The following is a 16161-nucleotide window of genomic DNA, read 5'->3' on the forward strand; positions in this document are numbered from 1 at the left end:
TACCTCCCAGGGAAATCATTTGTGGAAAGGGTTTTTAGGACTGAGCTAAACGAGGATTTTTCAAATGCACTATTGAAAACAAACAAACAGATAACCCCACAAAATAGCATGTGGCTGTGCAGGAAACAACATTAAAGTGGTTTTTTTTTTTTTTAAGTTTTAAAAAAAAATGCTCACTTATTTTTGAGAGAGAGAGAGAGAGACAGAGTGCAAGCTAGGTTAGGGTGAGGGTTAGGAGCAGAGAGAGAGAGGGAGACCCAGAATCCGAGGCAGGCTCCAGGCTCCGAGCCCCACGCAGGGCTCGAACTCGTGAACCGCGAGATCGTGACCTGAGCCAAAGTTGGACGCTTAACCGACTGAGCCATCCAGGTGCCCCCATTAAAGTATTTTTTATCGTAAAATGTATAGCTTCTAATATTTAATAATAACATTTGTTTTCTGGCTAGCCCTTGACGACGGTTTCACATGTAGCCGACAGCCTGGCTGTGTTAAGGAAGCTCCACGGGACTGGGATCCCACCGGGAGCCAGGACGTGGAAGCGGGGTTGACCGTCTCTTACCTCTCATCACATGTGGAGGAGGAGTTGCCTCGAGGACCTGAGCCCCCAGCACAGGCATCGGGATCACTGGCGTTGGGGAAGGGTTGACCCAAGATGGGACTGAACTCGGAGCGACTTTGCTGCCGTAATACAAGGCACCTGCGTAGAACAACCCGGATGCATTAGTTTCTCGGGCTTACTTTTCCATAGAGATTCCTTACGGCTTCAAGAATCTGTTTTATGTAGACCCCAGAGATTCTCGGCTAAGCTTTTCTCCCGTTAATTTGATCCCAGAATTTTCTCGTTTCCAGCTCCTCCTGTCTTTATGCCGTGTGGGCCTGCTATAGGGTTCTCTGCAGAACCTGGGGCTGTGGGAACTGTCCCATAGAGTCTGGAGAAGGGCCCCGCGTCTTCAGCATAGGTCAGGGGGATGACGTCCGGGCCAGCCCCTGGCGAAGTTCAGGGTGACAGTCGACCTCGGCCTGGATCTGTCTCCTCACCAAACAGCAGTCTAAACAATTCGGTTTCTCCACCAACTAGTTTCCCCTACTGGTTACCAAAAATTCATTTTGCTCTCTGATATACAGGCAGTCCTCCTGTCTTTGAGAGACAAATGGCAGTCCGCCTAAGCATTTTATCTAGGTGATACAGAATCACTTACAAATGCCCATGTGTCTAGGGCGAGCTTCCCCCTAGATAAATTTAGCTGTGGGGCCCCAGGCTCTTGTAACGGGGTTGTCAGAAGTAAGAGTTCCAGGACGGCTGGGTGGCTCAGTCAGTTAAGCGTCTGACTCCCGATTTCGGCTCAGGTCACGATCTCACAGTTCGTGAGTTCTAGCCCCACGTCGGGCTCTGCGCGGATAGCACGGAGGCCACTTGGGATTCTCTCTCTCTGCCCCTCCCCAACTCTTGCTCTCTCTCTCTTTCAAATTAAATACATAAACTTAAAAAAAAAAAAGAAGTAAGCGTTCCTTGAACTCTGGACCACTGTGATAAAGCTGGTGTGACAATCGCTGTGACCAAGTTCATTCCATTCCTATCTACTTACCTATGTCCATAAGACTTATCAGGACTTAGGCCTATACAAATGCTTTTTAAAGATTTCATTTTTAAGTAATCTCTACACTCCACATGGGGCTCAACCTCACAACCCCAAAAACCAAGAATCCCATGCTCCACCGACTCAGCTAGCCAGGCACTCCTAAAAAATTTTTTTAAAGTTGAACTGACTCTGAATCTGATCTCTTTCAATCTATTTATAGTGTTTATCCATAGATACTTGAAAAAACAGCCACATTTTTTTTTCCTCATGAGGAGATGATTTCTAATAAAATTTGACTAATGGATATCAAACTTCATAATATAGACATATTGTTTTGACCAGTTTTCTACTTGTAGTAGCTGTCATAAAGCTCAATCTAGAAGAAAACTGTGAACACTCAGAATCTTATAGTTTCACAAGCAATTGAAAAAAATGTAAATCTGTAAACACTTTTTCTCGCAGCAGAGCAGAAGGATCAGTAAAAACTTTCTGGCATAACAATATGTTACACTGAGACGTAATTCTACCAGGAACGTAGAATGGAAATACAAGTTCAACTAGAAAAAAAGAACAATGTGGACTTCCCAATAATTAAAATAGAATTTGTTCATGTATTATTTATTGATTGATTTGTGTGTGTGTGTGTGTGTGTGTGTGTGTGTGTGTGAGAGAGAGAGAGAGAGAGAGAGAGAGAGAGAGGCCCAAGCAGGCTCCTTGCTGTCAGCACGGAGACCGACGCAGGGCTCGAACTCCTGAACCATGAGATCATGACCTGGGCCGAAATCACGAGTCGGATGCTTAACCGACTGAGCCACCCAGGCGCCCCGTTCATGTATGTTTTTAATGGATGATGGAGAGCACCAAGTTAGTTACTGCAATTCACTGGAAATACCTACAACTGTGATGCAACAGTTTTATTTGACAAGTCCGATATTTACAGTGTGCCCCAAATTAAACTCACTGCAACCATTTAAGCACGGCGGAAAACGGCGCCGTGTTCATTTAAACCGTGCGTGCAGGGGCACGGGGGTCTTCAACGTTCCTCTGGGAGCTAAGGGAACAAAAATATTCGAGGGCCAAAGCGATAAGCTATCCCCAAGGAAACGGACAGAAGAGCTCGGACACACGGCGACACAGGCCTGGGAGCCAGAGGTGGGCCGCAGGGGGAGATGGGCAGAGGCCGGAGAAGCCCGATTTGGGGTGAGGAAGCCGGCCCGTCCCGTTTGTCCACCCCCACCGAGGGCAACACCGACCTGAGCAGCAGGAATGATCTTGCGGGGGGGAGTCCGCCAGCATACGCTCATCCCCTGCCTCGTTCTCAATCACCATGGCGGTGAGCGGGGTCACCATGTGATGTTCCAGAGACATCTGCAGGATTGTTTTTGTGATTTTCCTTTTGGCAGCGGCTGTGGGAGCCAGGCTTCTGTATTTAGGAAATAGCCCCATTTGAGAACATGAAGGCTGAGTTAAGATTCCACCCCCCCCACCCCCTGCCCGCCCTGACCCTCCCCCACTTCTGGGCTCGACCAGGACCCTCGGACCACGAGGTCAAATAGGACTAACTGGCTCCATGAAGCTAGTATCGTATTTAGCCATGCCGTCCTAAGGACTTGCTTTTTTCTTAGTAGACTTTATTTTTCAGAGCAGTTTGGGGTTCACAACAAAATCAAGGCGAAGTAAAGAGACTTCCCATACTCTCCCTGTGCCCGCAGACCACAGCGTCCCCCACTATCAACATCCCCCACCAGAGCGGCGTATTTGTTACAACTGATGAACCGACATGGTCACATCGTCATCGCCCAAAGTCCACGGTTTACATTACGGTGCATTCTTGGTGGTGGACATTCTATTGGCTTGGACGCACGTATAACGACATGTATTCACCAATGCAGTATCGTACAGAACACTTTCACTGCCCTAAGAATCTCCTGCGTTCTGTCTGGTCATCCTTCCTGCCCCCCCAATCCCTGGCAAACTGCTGATCTGTCTAACAGGGATTGTTTTTTATTGTTTTTTGTTTTTTAAATCAATATTTCACTTCAGCAATTTGCTGCGTATCTGTAGTTTTGCTGTGAATGCACCCAGGATGCTTCTGGGAAGGGGCAGGGATGTTTCTTGCTCACTTCAAACCCCATGTCTGTTTTGTAATCCTATGGACATCACAGATTTTCTCTGCGAATACAGTCATACAACTGTGTTTCATTTCTTCCCAACCTAATTCAGATGACTGTGTTCCAGCTTCCTGGGAATCTGATCTAATATGTGGAATTGGTGTCAGGAATCATAATTCTCCTACTCAGCACCTGCATGTCTTTCTGATGCATGTGGTCAAAGAACTAAACATTACTGAAAAGTGTCATTTTTATGGGCACCTGGGTGGCTCAGTCGGGTAAGCATATGACTTCGGCTCAGGTCATGATCTCACAGTTCATGAGTTCGAGCCCCATGTCAGGCTCTGTGCTGACAGCTCAGAGCCTGGAGCCTGCTTCGGATTCTGTGTCTCCTCTCTCTCTGCTCCTCCCCTGCTCGGACTCTGTGTCTCTCCCCACCTCTCTCTCTCTCAAAAATAAATAAGCATTAAAAAAATTAAAAATAAAAGAAGTGTAGTTTTTATATTGCAGAGTTTAAGTGCAGGTCAGCTAAGAAGCAGAGATGAAATGCATAAACATTACATCCCCCATCCTTATGTGATACGATACTCATAAATTTCTCTTTGTTTCTTTTTATAATTTTTTTAAGCTTCATTTACTTCTGTAATCTCTATACCCAACGTGGGGCTCGAACTCACAACCCTGAGATCGAGAGTCGCATGCTCTTCTGACCGAGCCAGCCAGGAGCCCCGTAAATTTCTCTTTGGGCAACAAACGGTTTTCAAAAGCGAATGCAAATGAGCTACCGATACTCCCAGCAACCCGGATGGATCTCACAGATATCATGTTGGACAAAAGAAGCCAGAAATGGACGAATACAGATTGTGCCATAATATGAAATTTCATCACAGGAAACTAATTGATGGTGACAGTGATATCCACTGCAGGTGGGGTGGGTGTTCGGTGGGAAGGAGAACGGGGACCCTTCACTGAGGATAGAAGCGTTCTCTAATGATCTGGGTGGTGATTATGTGCGTGATACACACAAGAATTTATCAAACTGTAGTCTTAAAATTCATGCACCTCACACGCTTTATGTATGTTATACCTCAATACAAAAGACTAAAAGAGTGAACTCAGCTTTACCTAAAGTGCTCGGAGAGCAGTGAAAATTGACAATGCAAATCCTGAATTAACTCGCTGCCTTTCCGGGTCCCAAATCCTTTTTGTATGACACTCCAAACATTCAAGGCAAACGTCTCACTTCTGCGAACCCCTGTTACGTACACACTTTTCTTCTTACCGCTCAGCCAGAAGTTGGTTGATCGTCAGATAGGCCCACAGCTTCTTGGTGAAATCGGGATCTGCGTGTTTGTCTTTTGATAGAAATTCCTCCAGGTCGTCCATTTCGGCCAGAGTTTCCAAGACTAACTCCGTGTTAGCCTGGATGATGGAAGACACAGTTGAAAAACATCCGGGGGACGGGGCTATAGTTAATCAGTCCGCATTTTTCGTACCTACTGTGCATGAATCAGGGCACGACGTAACTTCAAGGGAAATGCAGAATAATTCGGAAGAATGCAAAAGCGGGAAGTACGTGCATACATCCAAGGTTTGGGATTGGCTTTGGGATGAAAAGGTAAGGACTTGCAGAACGGTTTGGGGACAATGGCATAGATATTCACACGCCTTCCCTTGCAGTTATTATCATTGCTTTTATTCCAGATTCTTGGAATGCAAAATACCAGCCTGTTAATGTACAAGATGGACTGTATCGAGGGCACCGATTAGTATTTTTAGAAATAAGCAGATAAACAGAAGTACCGCGGTTGCCGTTATGATGCTTTGTAACTGCTCGGCTTTTTCAGGGTCAAATTTTCCTGCCACCACAATCTCTGAGCCTCCGAAATAGTTGTGGAAACTGTTCTGAGTGACATCCGAAACTGACGTGTGGGGGTAGTTGAACTGGACGTTCCGGAGCAATGGGGTGGAGACCTGGTTGTAGAATTTCTACAATTCACGCAGAACAAAGAAATCGTTATTTTCATACCACTTCATAGGTCTAAAGCACTTTTCTCTGCGATTCCCCAAAATACTTAGTTGGTGTCTCTTAATTTACTCTCACAGGATTCCTGTGGAAAGCCACAGGACAAGGAAAACTCACAATTATCAGATGAATTGATATGGAGAAAGTAAAAAATTGTTAAGACCATTACCCTTGACTTAACAGCCCAGCATTTTTCCCCCTTTTATAACCAGGATAAAAAGCTCATAAATACTTATAATAAGAAAAGTCAGCTGGGTTGATATTCCCAAATTGCCCCTTATGCCTTTCCTGTCCCCAACTTTCAATTAAAACAAAAATTTTTTTTAACATCTATTTATTTTTGAGAGACAGAGTACAAGCAGGGAAGGGGCAGAGAGAGAGGGAGACACAGAATCGGACATGGGCTCCAGGCTCTGAGCTGACAGCGCAGAGCCTGATGTGGGGCTCGAACTCGTGAACCATAAGATCAGAACCTGAGCCAAAGTCAGACGCTTAACAGACTGAGCCACCCAGGCGCCCCTCCTGTCCCCAACTTTAAATATGGTGCCTGCCATTGCCACATGGTACCTGGTACTGACAGAGGGTGGGGTAAAGACATCTCTTTTCTTGTCCATTTAGGCGAGATAAACAAGTAACTTATCTCCTTTACATCTAAGGAAACCTCCAGGCTATAGTTTGATCTGTGTTGCATCACAAAAAGTCGACACCGAGATGCCAACGTACTTTAAAGGGGAAACAATGGCCATGAAGACAAGGACAGTTGTTTAACAGGACTGGAGAGCCCAGAAGCATTGATAATGCCCTGGGAGAACTGCTCAGGAAGTCGGGAAGCGTGTGCCCGGCCCCTTCCTGCCTCCCGCCTCACTATCCGTGTAGATATACGTGCAGCGTGGGCCGCGTGAGGAAGCAATCGAACACTTCCCGATTCTTGCGGCTGAACGAAGCTGAAGTAAGGACAGTTTGGGCTTAAATGTGGCTGTTTTCTTTTAGACATCAGATCTTGCTAGTTGAATGACTTTGGGTGAAGGAGGACAAAAGAAAGAGAAAAAATGTTACTTTGAGTTGGGCAGAAGTGTCCTGATTTCCATAGATCCTTTGAGCAATCCCACGGTTTTCATTGGACAGTCTCTTCAAAAAATCATAGTCAACATCAAATCCTATCCCCAAACTGAACAAGGAGATATTGTCTCGTATGTTCTGCTTCACGTTTTTCTGGATTTTTGACAATTTCAGTTCACCTAAAGTTGATGATGACAGAAAGGAAAGAATGAGGGGGCCACGTTATAATGGTTTTGAAAGAAAATCATGGAGACAGAAAATTTCTGTCAAATTAAGTATTTTTTTAAAGTTTATCCTTTTTTGAGAGACAGAGAGCATGAGTGGGAGAAGAGGGAGACACTGAATTCAAAGTAGGCTCCAGGCTCTGAGCTCTCAGCACAGAGCCCAACCCAGGGCTCAAACTTACAAACTGTGAGATCATGACCTGAGCTGAAGTCAGATGCTTAACCGACTAAGCCACTCGGGAGACCCAAGTTTTTGTCAAATTAAAAATGCACTTAACCTTTTGACCCAGCGACTCAGTTCTAGGAAGTTTTCTTACGGCTGCACTCACACAAATGGAAATGAAGTGTGGGCAACCATAGAATAGCAACGTATTGAAAGCAAAAACAAAGGTACACGAGTAAAGGAGGTCCGTCAGAAGATGATACAGTCAGATGATGATACATTCAAACTGTGAGATACTAAGCAGTTTATTAGAAAGAGCAAGGCAACTTTTTATGTGTTTATATTGAATGACCTCAAAGACACATTTTTAAAGGGGAAAAAACAATGTAAACATTGGTGTATGTAGGATGTATTTGCATATGCGCGTGCATGTACGTGTGTATGTATATTGACATATACGTGTGTATATGTGTATATGTAGTATACAGATATGCACGAAATATCTCTGGAAAGATATGCAAGAAACTGGTAACCAAAGGCTTTCTCCAGGGACAGGAACTGGATGGTTAAGGTACAGAAATGAGGAACAGACTTAATTTTTTACTGTTTCCTTTTCTTCCAGATGATTTTATTCTCAAATTGAATTTTCTTTCTTTCTTTTTTTTTTTTGAAGATTTTAGTTTTTTAAGTAACCTCTGCACCCAACGTGGGGCTTGAACTCACTACCCTGAGATCAAGAGTTGCATGCTCCACGGACCGAGCCTGCCAGGCGTCCCTCAGATTGAATTTTAAAAGTAATTTGATCTGAGGAGGAGGAAATACTGAACCTACGACAAATGCTACGTAATGACTCCCGTTCTCGTCTCAGTATTGGTAAAATGGTTGCTTTCCGTCTTTCTAGGACTCTGGCTGCCATTGTCCTGATTGGCCACTCAACTTCCTTCCATGGAGCTGCGTCAGGCACGAGCCTTGTCTACACGGCAGGCTGCAACACAATCTAGCATGCACCCTTAGTTGTATTTGTCAGCACAGGGACACAACTAAAGCAGATCGAGATAACAACAGCGCATGATAGAAGCCAGGAGATGATGGGCCATTTTGTGGAAAAGATGTCGATGTGCAGGATGTATCAGAAAGAAGCAATTTCTCCAGTTGCCATGAGTAACTGGCGGACTGTGGAGAACAAGAACATACGTTACTGCAGACTCCAGAGGCGCGCTGCAGACTCGGGGGACAGAGACTCATCGCACACACCTTAAGTATGCGACAGCATGCTATGCCAATTCACATTCAAGCGCCCCCACGTTGTGCAGGTGAAGCCTGAGCTTTAAGAGCATCACCAGAAAATACCTGGGACTGGGTTTCAGCAGGGTGAACGCTTCAGGGTCAAAAGAAGCCTCCTTTTAGAAAGCATGGCGTTAGAATGGTTTAGAAACTCGGGCAAGTGCCATGAGATTTCCCATTTTAAGCCAATCACGTTCCCGAGAAACAAGAGCGAAATATCTGTCACTAGGAAATTGACGAGCTACTTGCCTACTGTGGGGTCGCCATCAGAAACCAAAATGATCAGAGAGACGGATTCAGGGTCCAGCAATCCCAAGTTATTGGCTTCATTCAAAATAAAGATGGCCCGCAGCAAGGCTTCATTGATATTTGTTCCTGTTAGAGTAACATTAGGTGCAGTTATGTTAGGTACTCTTTCCTTGCACGAAAACAATCACATCCCGGGTTCAGGCTCGTCTGTCTTGCGACTACTCCTACGTAATTTAGTCAGCACCCAAATCCTTCACTTACTTTCCAAGGGACACAAAGTTTCCCTGGGCTGGTCAAGATTCCCCAGTGGAGTAAAATATTCACTTTGTAGCAAACTATTCCCGGAAAGATGAATTAGTCCTTTCAAAGCACCCCTCCGTCACTTTGTTATGCACCAAATTGAAGGTACCTACATGTCCCTTGCTGACATGCTGGGACACTGGTCTGTGGACAGTTGCCTTTGAGGCTATGACCGTAGCAAGGCTGCTGAGAAGGACTGGAAAGGTTACAAAGTTGTGTGGGATGGGTATGCCCTGTACCTTCACACGGACTTAGTATTCATCCTGTAATAATACGTGTAACATTTAAGGCAGGCCGTGGTGGGTGGGGCAAAGGCCGCTGTGATAGGAAAGGATGCGTCCCAAGTGAATGAAGTTTCGAACCCTATGAAAGCTTCTTAGCGGGCTCTAGGTTAAAGTCACTCGCCTCCACTGGGTTGGATTTTTTCAATGTACTTCTTGGCATCTGCAGTCTGTGATTTAGTAGCTGAGACCAAATCGTGTCTCCAGGTCCGAACATTGTGGTTGAAGTCAACTACGGAGAACTTATCTTCAGCTCTCAGGTCATCCAATATGGTCTTCATGGCTTCCACTGTCTGTTTCAGAAAAGAACCGAGAAGGGTCTCGTCACAGAAGCTTGAAGCCCAAGAAGAAAGGAGGAAGACCAAGAATTCATCCTAGTCATATTTCAAGTACCAACTCAAGCTGTAATCCTTCCAGAAAACCTCTTGAATCCACCCCAGTCAACACCGACTTGTCTCTCACTCATCCCCAACGTGTACTGTCTGCATTTATGACGCTTAAACTTTTACTGGATTCTTTTGTTATGCACAACCATGTTGACTAGGCTCCCCTTTTAGTTAAGAATCGCAAAGTTCAGGTGCCCTCTTAGGAGTGCCTGGAAATCAAATGTATCTTCCAAGCCCAGCCACTCACCCTCTCTCTTCAGTTACCACTTCCAAATCTTCTCTTCCTATCCTCTTGCAAACCCACTCCATTCAGATTCTCACCTTTACCACTCCATTAATAGTGCCCCCATCAAGGGGCGCCTGGGTGGGTCCATCAGTTGAGCGTCTGACTCTCGGTTTCCGCTCAGGTCCTGATCTCACAGTTCATGAGTCTGAGCCCTGCGCCGCGCTCTGAACCGACAGCACGGAGCCTACTTACAGTTCTCTCTCTCCCTCTCTCTCCGCCCCTCCCCCGCTTGCCCTCTCTACTTCTCTCAAAACAAATAAATAAACAACAACAACAAAATTGCCCTCATCAAGATCACAGTGACTTTCAGGTTGCCAAATCCAATGGACTATTTGCCCTTTTCATGAGATTCAATCTACGAGCGTCATTTGAACCAAATGATCACACCCATCTTCCTTCCTCTGACTTCCTCATTATCTTCCAGAACCTCAGACTCTCTTGGTTTTCTCTTCCTCTCATTGGTTGCCTTTCCTTAATCTTCTTTGCCGGTTCCTCCTCCTCTCCCCAAATTCTAGCTATGGGAATATCCTAGGGTTCGCTCTCGGGTTTCTTCTCCATCTACACTTACTTCTCAGCCAGTCCCATTGCTGCAAATACCTTGCACATACTAGTAAGTCCTGATTGTACATCTCGATCTTTCATGTTTTTCAAAATAAATTTTTTTAATGTTTATTCTATTTTTGAGAGAGAGAGAGGGGGGTGGGGAACAGAGAGAAAGGGAGACACAGAATCCAAAGCAGGCTCCAGGCTCTGAGCTGTCAGCACAGAGCCCAATGCGGGGCTTGAACTCACAAACTGTGAGATCATGACCTAAGCTGAAGTCAGATGCTTAACCAACTGAGCCACCCAGGCGCCCCAGTCAATTTCTCATGTTTGAAACCCAGACCTGCATAGCCAATAGCATCATGGACACGTCTGCTCGGATGCTTAACAGGCGTCTCAAACTTCACACGTCCAAAACTGAACCCCCGGCGTCCCCCCACGATGTCTCGCTCTGCCTGTCTTCTCCCACTCACCAATGGCGAACTGCATCCTTCCTTCCGACTGCTCAGGCTAAGAGCTCGGAGCATCTTGGAGTCCTCTTTTCTTCTCACACCTCCCAGCTTAGAAAATTCTGTGTATTCCACCTTCCAGACAGATTCCAGATTCCAGTGGCCTCTTGCCATCATCTCTTGCCTGGGTTATAGCAATGGCTGCTTTTCTGGCCTCCCTGTTTCCACCCCCACCTCCACACCAGTCTGTTGTCAACATAGTGGCCAGGGATATGCTGTAAACATGTCAGATGGGGCCTTTCCTTCATCTTAACCCCCAGTAACTCTCCATTTCTCTCAAAGATAGAGCCAAGGTTCTCAGGGTGACCTAACGGGCTTCAAGCGACCTGTCCTGCCCCTCCCTTCTTGAAGCTCGTCTCCCTTGCCCTCTCCCTGCTCCTCTCTGCTGGGCTGCTCTCTGTTCTTTGGACACTTGGGACACTTCTGACTCAGAGCTGTTGCCCTGGCTGGCCTCACCACCTACAGCCGTCTGCCCCCCGAGAGCTGCGTGCCTCTCCCCACACCTTTGAAGGGTTTCCGCAAGCTCTTCTCAATGCAGGCAGCTGTTTCAGTGACAAACCTATTTAAAATTTTAATCCCCTGCAAGTGGCAGTCTTGATTCCTAATACGCTTCTCTTTAATTTTTTTTTAATGTTTATTTTTGAGAAAGACAGAGAGAGAAGAGAGAGAGACAGAGTGTGAGCAGGCAAACCCCCGACACGGGGTTTGAATTCACAAACCGTGAGATCTTGACCTGAGCCAAAGTCAGAGGCTCAAAGGACTGAGCCACCCAGGCGCCCCTACACTCCTCTTTAAAATAACAAAAAGTGGGGTGCCTGGGTGGTTCAGTCAGTTGAGCCTCCGACTTTGGCTCAGGTCAAGATCTCACGGTTCATGGGTTCGAACCCCGTGTCGGGCTCTGCTCTGACAGCTCAGAGCCTGGAGCCTGCTTTGGATTTTGTGTCTCCCTGTCTCTACTACTCTCCCCTGTTCATTCTCTGTCTCTCTCTGTCTCAAAAATAAATGAACATTAAAAAAATTTTTAAAAATAACAAAAAGAAGGGGCGCCTGGGTGGTTCAGTTGGTTAAGTGTCTGACTTCTCAGGTCATGATCTCACAGTCCGTGGGTTCGAGCCCCGTGTCGGGCTCTGTGCTGACAGCTCAGAGCCTGGAGCCTGCTTCGGATTCTGTGTCCCCCTCTCTTTCTGCCCCTCCCTGCTTGCTCTCTCTCTCTCTCTCTGTCTCAAAAATAAACATTAAACAAATTTCCTCTTTTGTTCTATAGAACCTCATGTATACCATTTAACGCTGGACTAGCTCATATTGAACTGCAGCCTGGGAGACATAAGGCAGGATGGCCCCCCTCAAGGAACTGCAGTGTGATTAGAAAAGATGTGCCTATAACGACCCATGAATAATGGGCAGGTGCTGAAGTAAAACGTTATGCAGAAGAGCAAGACGGAAGCACAGGAGTGCTCAGTGCGAGAAGGAACCGAGATGAAAATGTTCCCAACGGTGAGTTGTGAGATACATGTGTTGTTTACAAGCCACCGGCGTCTGTGGTGTTTTGTCACAGTGGCCCGAGGGGACCAAGACAAGGTCCGATGGGACAGGTGCATTGAATGGCTGCCGTGTTCGGAGGGGACCAAGGAAGGCGGGGAGCCCCATGTACCACTGCCAACAAGGGGATACTCACTTGTTTCATTTTTATGCCCCACATCGAGCCGCTAACATCAATGACAAAGAGGATGTTTTTGGGAATTGGGTCCAGGTTGTTAGGAGCGAAAAAGTGGACAAAATATCCATTGAACACCTGGAAAACAGAACACGGTGGTTAGGGTGTAGGAAGACGGGGCCCAGGGGCTAAGAGAGGAGAGGTGTGGAAGCAGGCTGGTCGTAAAGGAGAGAACAGAGGCTTGGTGTCTACCCAGGTCTCTCCCTTCTCCTTCCTTCTCTCCCTCACTCCTTTCCCATGCGGGCCCAAGCCTTCTGGGTACTTTAACTCCCAGGGCATTTCCCTCCACTCCCTCCGCACACCCAGTCTTCATGGAGAGCCTGTGTTCCAGGCATTCTGCTAGCCAGCAGTAAAGCAGGCAGACAGGCTCTGCCCTCACAGGGCCCACAGGCCAGCCGAGGATGCAGACAAGTAAAGAGGCAGTAACATAGAGTGCTACGTGCTAGGATGAGGAAAACAAAGGGCTCCGAGAATGCCCAGCGGATGTGATCTGACTCAGATGGGGGAGTCTTTCCCAAGCTGACATCTACACTGGTCTTGAGGATGAGTTTGGAGTTGGTCCGCCAGTGTGGGAGTTGGGCAGGGTTTGGGGGTACAGGTAGGAGTAGGGAGGAAGTTCTAGACAAGGGTGAGGAAAACATAACACCCTAGGGGGTCTGTGAGCGGTCCAGGACCACGAGGGCTATAGAATTTAAGAATTCAAGGAATTGGGGTGGAGAATCAGCAGGACAGATCACGAAGGACCTTTACAAGCACTCAAGGGTGCTAGATTCGGATTGTTCTTGAAGGTATCAGAAGGCCTCTCCAGCTACCTTCCTGATCATCGTCTTTGTCTTCTACTGCAGGCTCTGACGCCTGCCTCCCCAAGTTCTCTTTCCACTGCCCTTTGGTTGCTTCTACCAAGACAGTACAATGGCTAACTGTGGATGCTTCTCGACCTCCCTGTCCTGGAGAGCACAGGCTCTTGGATACCCTCTACGGGGCTCTTACCTGAGCACAAGGGAAATACAGACATACACCTAGGACATGGCAAAAGGGGAAAGGAAACTTTAGAAATCTCACAAGGAACATTGGCCCTGGAACTCACCATTAGCCCAGATCTTTCTCTTGGTTGTTCCATCCACCCAGCCCCACAACCTCCCTGCTTTCTTTGACAGTTTAATTACAAAGGGCCTTCGAAGGTTATCCAAAACTCCCATTCTGTGGTTTTCTACTGTACTTCATAGAAGGCCTAGAAGAACCTTTCTGGGACAAGGACATGAAACCCAATGACCCTCTGTTTAGTTGTCTTCCTATGAAAAGATAATGCTTAGTAACACTTAGAGACACATGACTGTGGTCCATTCTCTGCAACTCGACACTTGCCTTGACCGCTAGGGGCCACCCGGAAGCCAGGGCGTCTGTTCAACAAGGAACAGTTGTTTGGCCTCAGCTTGGTGCTTCTCCTAGACTGTTTTTACCCACCTCAAGTTCACCAGCTTTCTCTTCTCTGTTCACGTCATACATCACCACCAGCTCTCCATCTACCGCGGTCTCAGAGCAATTGAAGCATTTTCTTTGCTGCGCCACAGTGGGCTTGAAGGAAACATGTGCCTGGAAAGAACAGTGATGTCAGAGCCCCGCCTCTGCGCCTGTCCCTCCCCAGAGGAGGGGCTGACAACCGCACACAGGTAAAGAGGCACTGCCCAAGGCCTGATGGCCATCCTCTACCCCAGGAACCACTGATTGTCCCATTTCCAATGCAAGGGACAGTGCCAGGCACGTGAGGGAGTATCTGCCAGCCTGTGGCACTGTTGCCCAAGGTTTAGGACTTTTCTTTCTTTTTTTTTTTTTTTTTAATATGAAATTTATTGTCACATCGGTTTCCGGTTCAGGACTTTTCAAGATAGCCAAAGAATGCCTCCCTTCCCCCACCAGAGAGATGGCTACCAGCTTCGAGAATGAGTTTGTGAAAGGTTCTTAGAGGAACTGGCCTCCTCCACTGTTGGTTATTATTGGTCTTGAAGTAAAGAGAATTAAGTGGAGGATATCTTGCTATGACTGAGACCATTTATGTGGAAGCTGTCTTTTGGCTACTGGTCAAGCAGATGACTTGAGGGAAATGGGGCCCCCAAAGGGAAAGTCAGTGGTCAAAACGCAATGAGACAGTTGGGAGTTGTGTTCTGCAGACCCTGGGGAAGACCCTCGATTTTGCTCAGAGGTGCCTGTTCCTTCACAGAGCTCAACACCTGAACTCTTTTCTGTTCCCCAGAGCACAGGGAAGGAAGAGAACTCATGAGCTAGTAGCCACTTAGACCCTTTGCAATGGGCAATACTTGTGATACCTTCTGCTGTCCTTTAGATAGCACTGGAACACCATCAAAATGACCATCAAATGTGTCAGGAACATGAAGAAATTTTATTCCCTGGGGTTCGATAATCCACACGTCTACCTGGAGAAGGGAAAGCAAATTATTCTAAGCCTCAAGGCTTTTTGAGCAAAAACTACAATTACTACATCCTCTGCTGTAAGTTTTCCCAGAGACAACCCAGCCTGGTTCCATGATCACTTCCTCATGGTCCTTAACTTCTGTGGGATATGACTCATCTCATGTGATGGGCAACTCAGTTCTTCCTTTCTAGTACTTCATTCCTCCGGGCTTAATGCCCCGTTTCTATCCTATTCCAGTTTTGGGGGGCTGTTGTTGTTTCTAAGAGTCTTCATGCTGTTAAAGGGGGGAAAAAAAGGAAAGCCATTTCTAAAGGATTCTGCAGTTACTCTGTGGCTCTCTCCTGGGCTTTTTCATGTCTTTTCTATCTACCTGCTTTGGGCAGAGCTAAATAGGACATCCCCTTGGGTGATCTTTGGAAAAACCATAATCCTGGCTTCCTCTCTATAGACCCTACATGGTCCGCTAAGCACTTCACATGTATGAACTCATTTAACTCTTATCGATAATGTTACTGTCTATTATCGTTTTATTTGTTATTGCTCATTCAGAGTGACCCAGTTCATAAGTGGCTGAGGCAGGCTTCAAACCCAGGGCCCAAGCCCCTAATACTTTGTACACCGCTTCCTATCCTCCAATAGCTCCTGCTCTGTCTTTCCGGTAGATATCGCCAAACTATCCATCAGCCCCATGCCACAATGCCACAATGTTTTCCACGAGATGTCCCTTCTTTTGCACACGCCTGCTTTCGCGTGAGGTCGTCAGATACAGTCATGTGCACATTGGTTTCCTTACTGCCTCTTCCTCATTTAGGATCCTTTGCAACAGTGATGAGCTATCTCCCCTTTGGAAGTACCTGCCTTTGGAATCACGTCAAAATTCCCGCTGATTTTTTCAAATCTGCTTTCATAAAGTCATGGACACTTGTCTAAGCAGAGCCAACATTTTCTTTCTTGGTAGTTACAAGATGGGAACTTAATTTGCCTCCACAATTCCCATTAGCTCCAGATTCTCCAT

At 46.6% G+C, this 16161-nt stretch overlaps 1 protein-coding gene across 1 annotated transcript in view; it reads right to left on the reverse strand.

Moving 5' to 3' along the window:
* The window catches only part of ITIH2 (inter-alpha-trypsin inhibitor heavy chain 2), a 36695-nt gene that overhangs the window by 9027 nt on the left and 11507 nt on the right, over nucleotides 1-16161 (reverse strand). The window contains exons 7-16 of the mRNA XM_019460848.2: nucleotides 15040-15147; nucleotides 14180-14308; nucleotides 12677-12793; nucleotides 9402-9570; nucleotides 8697-8822; nucleotides 6774-6955; nucleotides 5495-5680; nucleotides 4974-5113; nucleotides 2834-3003; nucleotides 560-697 (exon numbers count right to left, since the gene is read on the reverse strand). Coding sequence (XP_019316393.1) covers nucleotides 560-697; nucleotides 2834-3003; nucleotides 4974-5113; nucleotides 5495-5680; nucleotides 6774-6955; nucleotides 8697-8822; nucleotides 9402-9570; nucleotides 12677-12793; nucleotides 14180-14308; nucleotides 15040-15147 — 1465 coding nt within the window. The remainder of the gene's footprint in view (nucleotides 1-559; nucleotides 698-2833; nucleotides 3004-4973; nucleotides 5114-5494; nucleotides 5681-6773; nucleotides 6956-8696; nucleotides 8823-9401; nucleotides 9571-12676; nucleotides 12794-14179; nucleotides 14309-15039; nucleotides 15148-16161) is intronic.

The sequence above is a fragment of the Panthera pardus genome, unplaced genomic scaffold (assembly GCF_024362965.1).
Source record: "Panthera pardus isolate Hobbes unplaced genomic scaffold, ASM2436296v1 HiC_scaffold_6, whole genome shotgun sequence".
NCBI classification, from domain to species: Eukaryota; Metazoa; Chordata; class Mammalia; order Carnivora; family Felidae; genus Panthera; species Panthera pardus.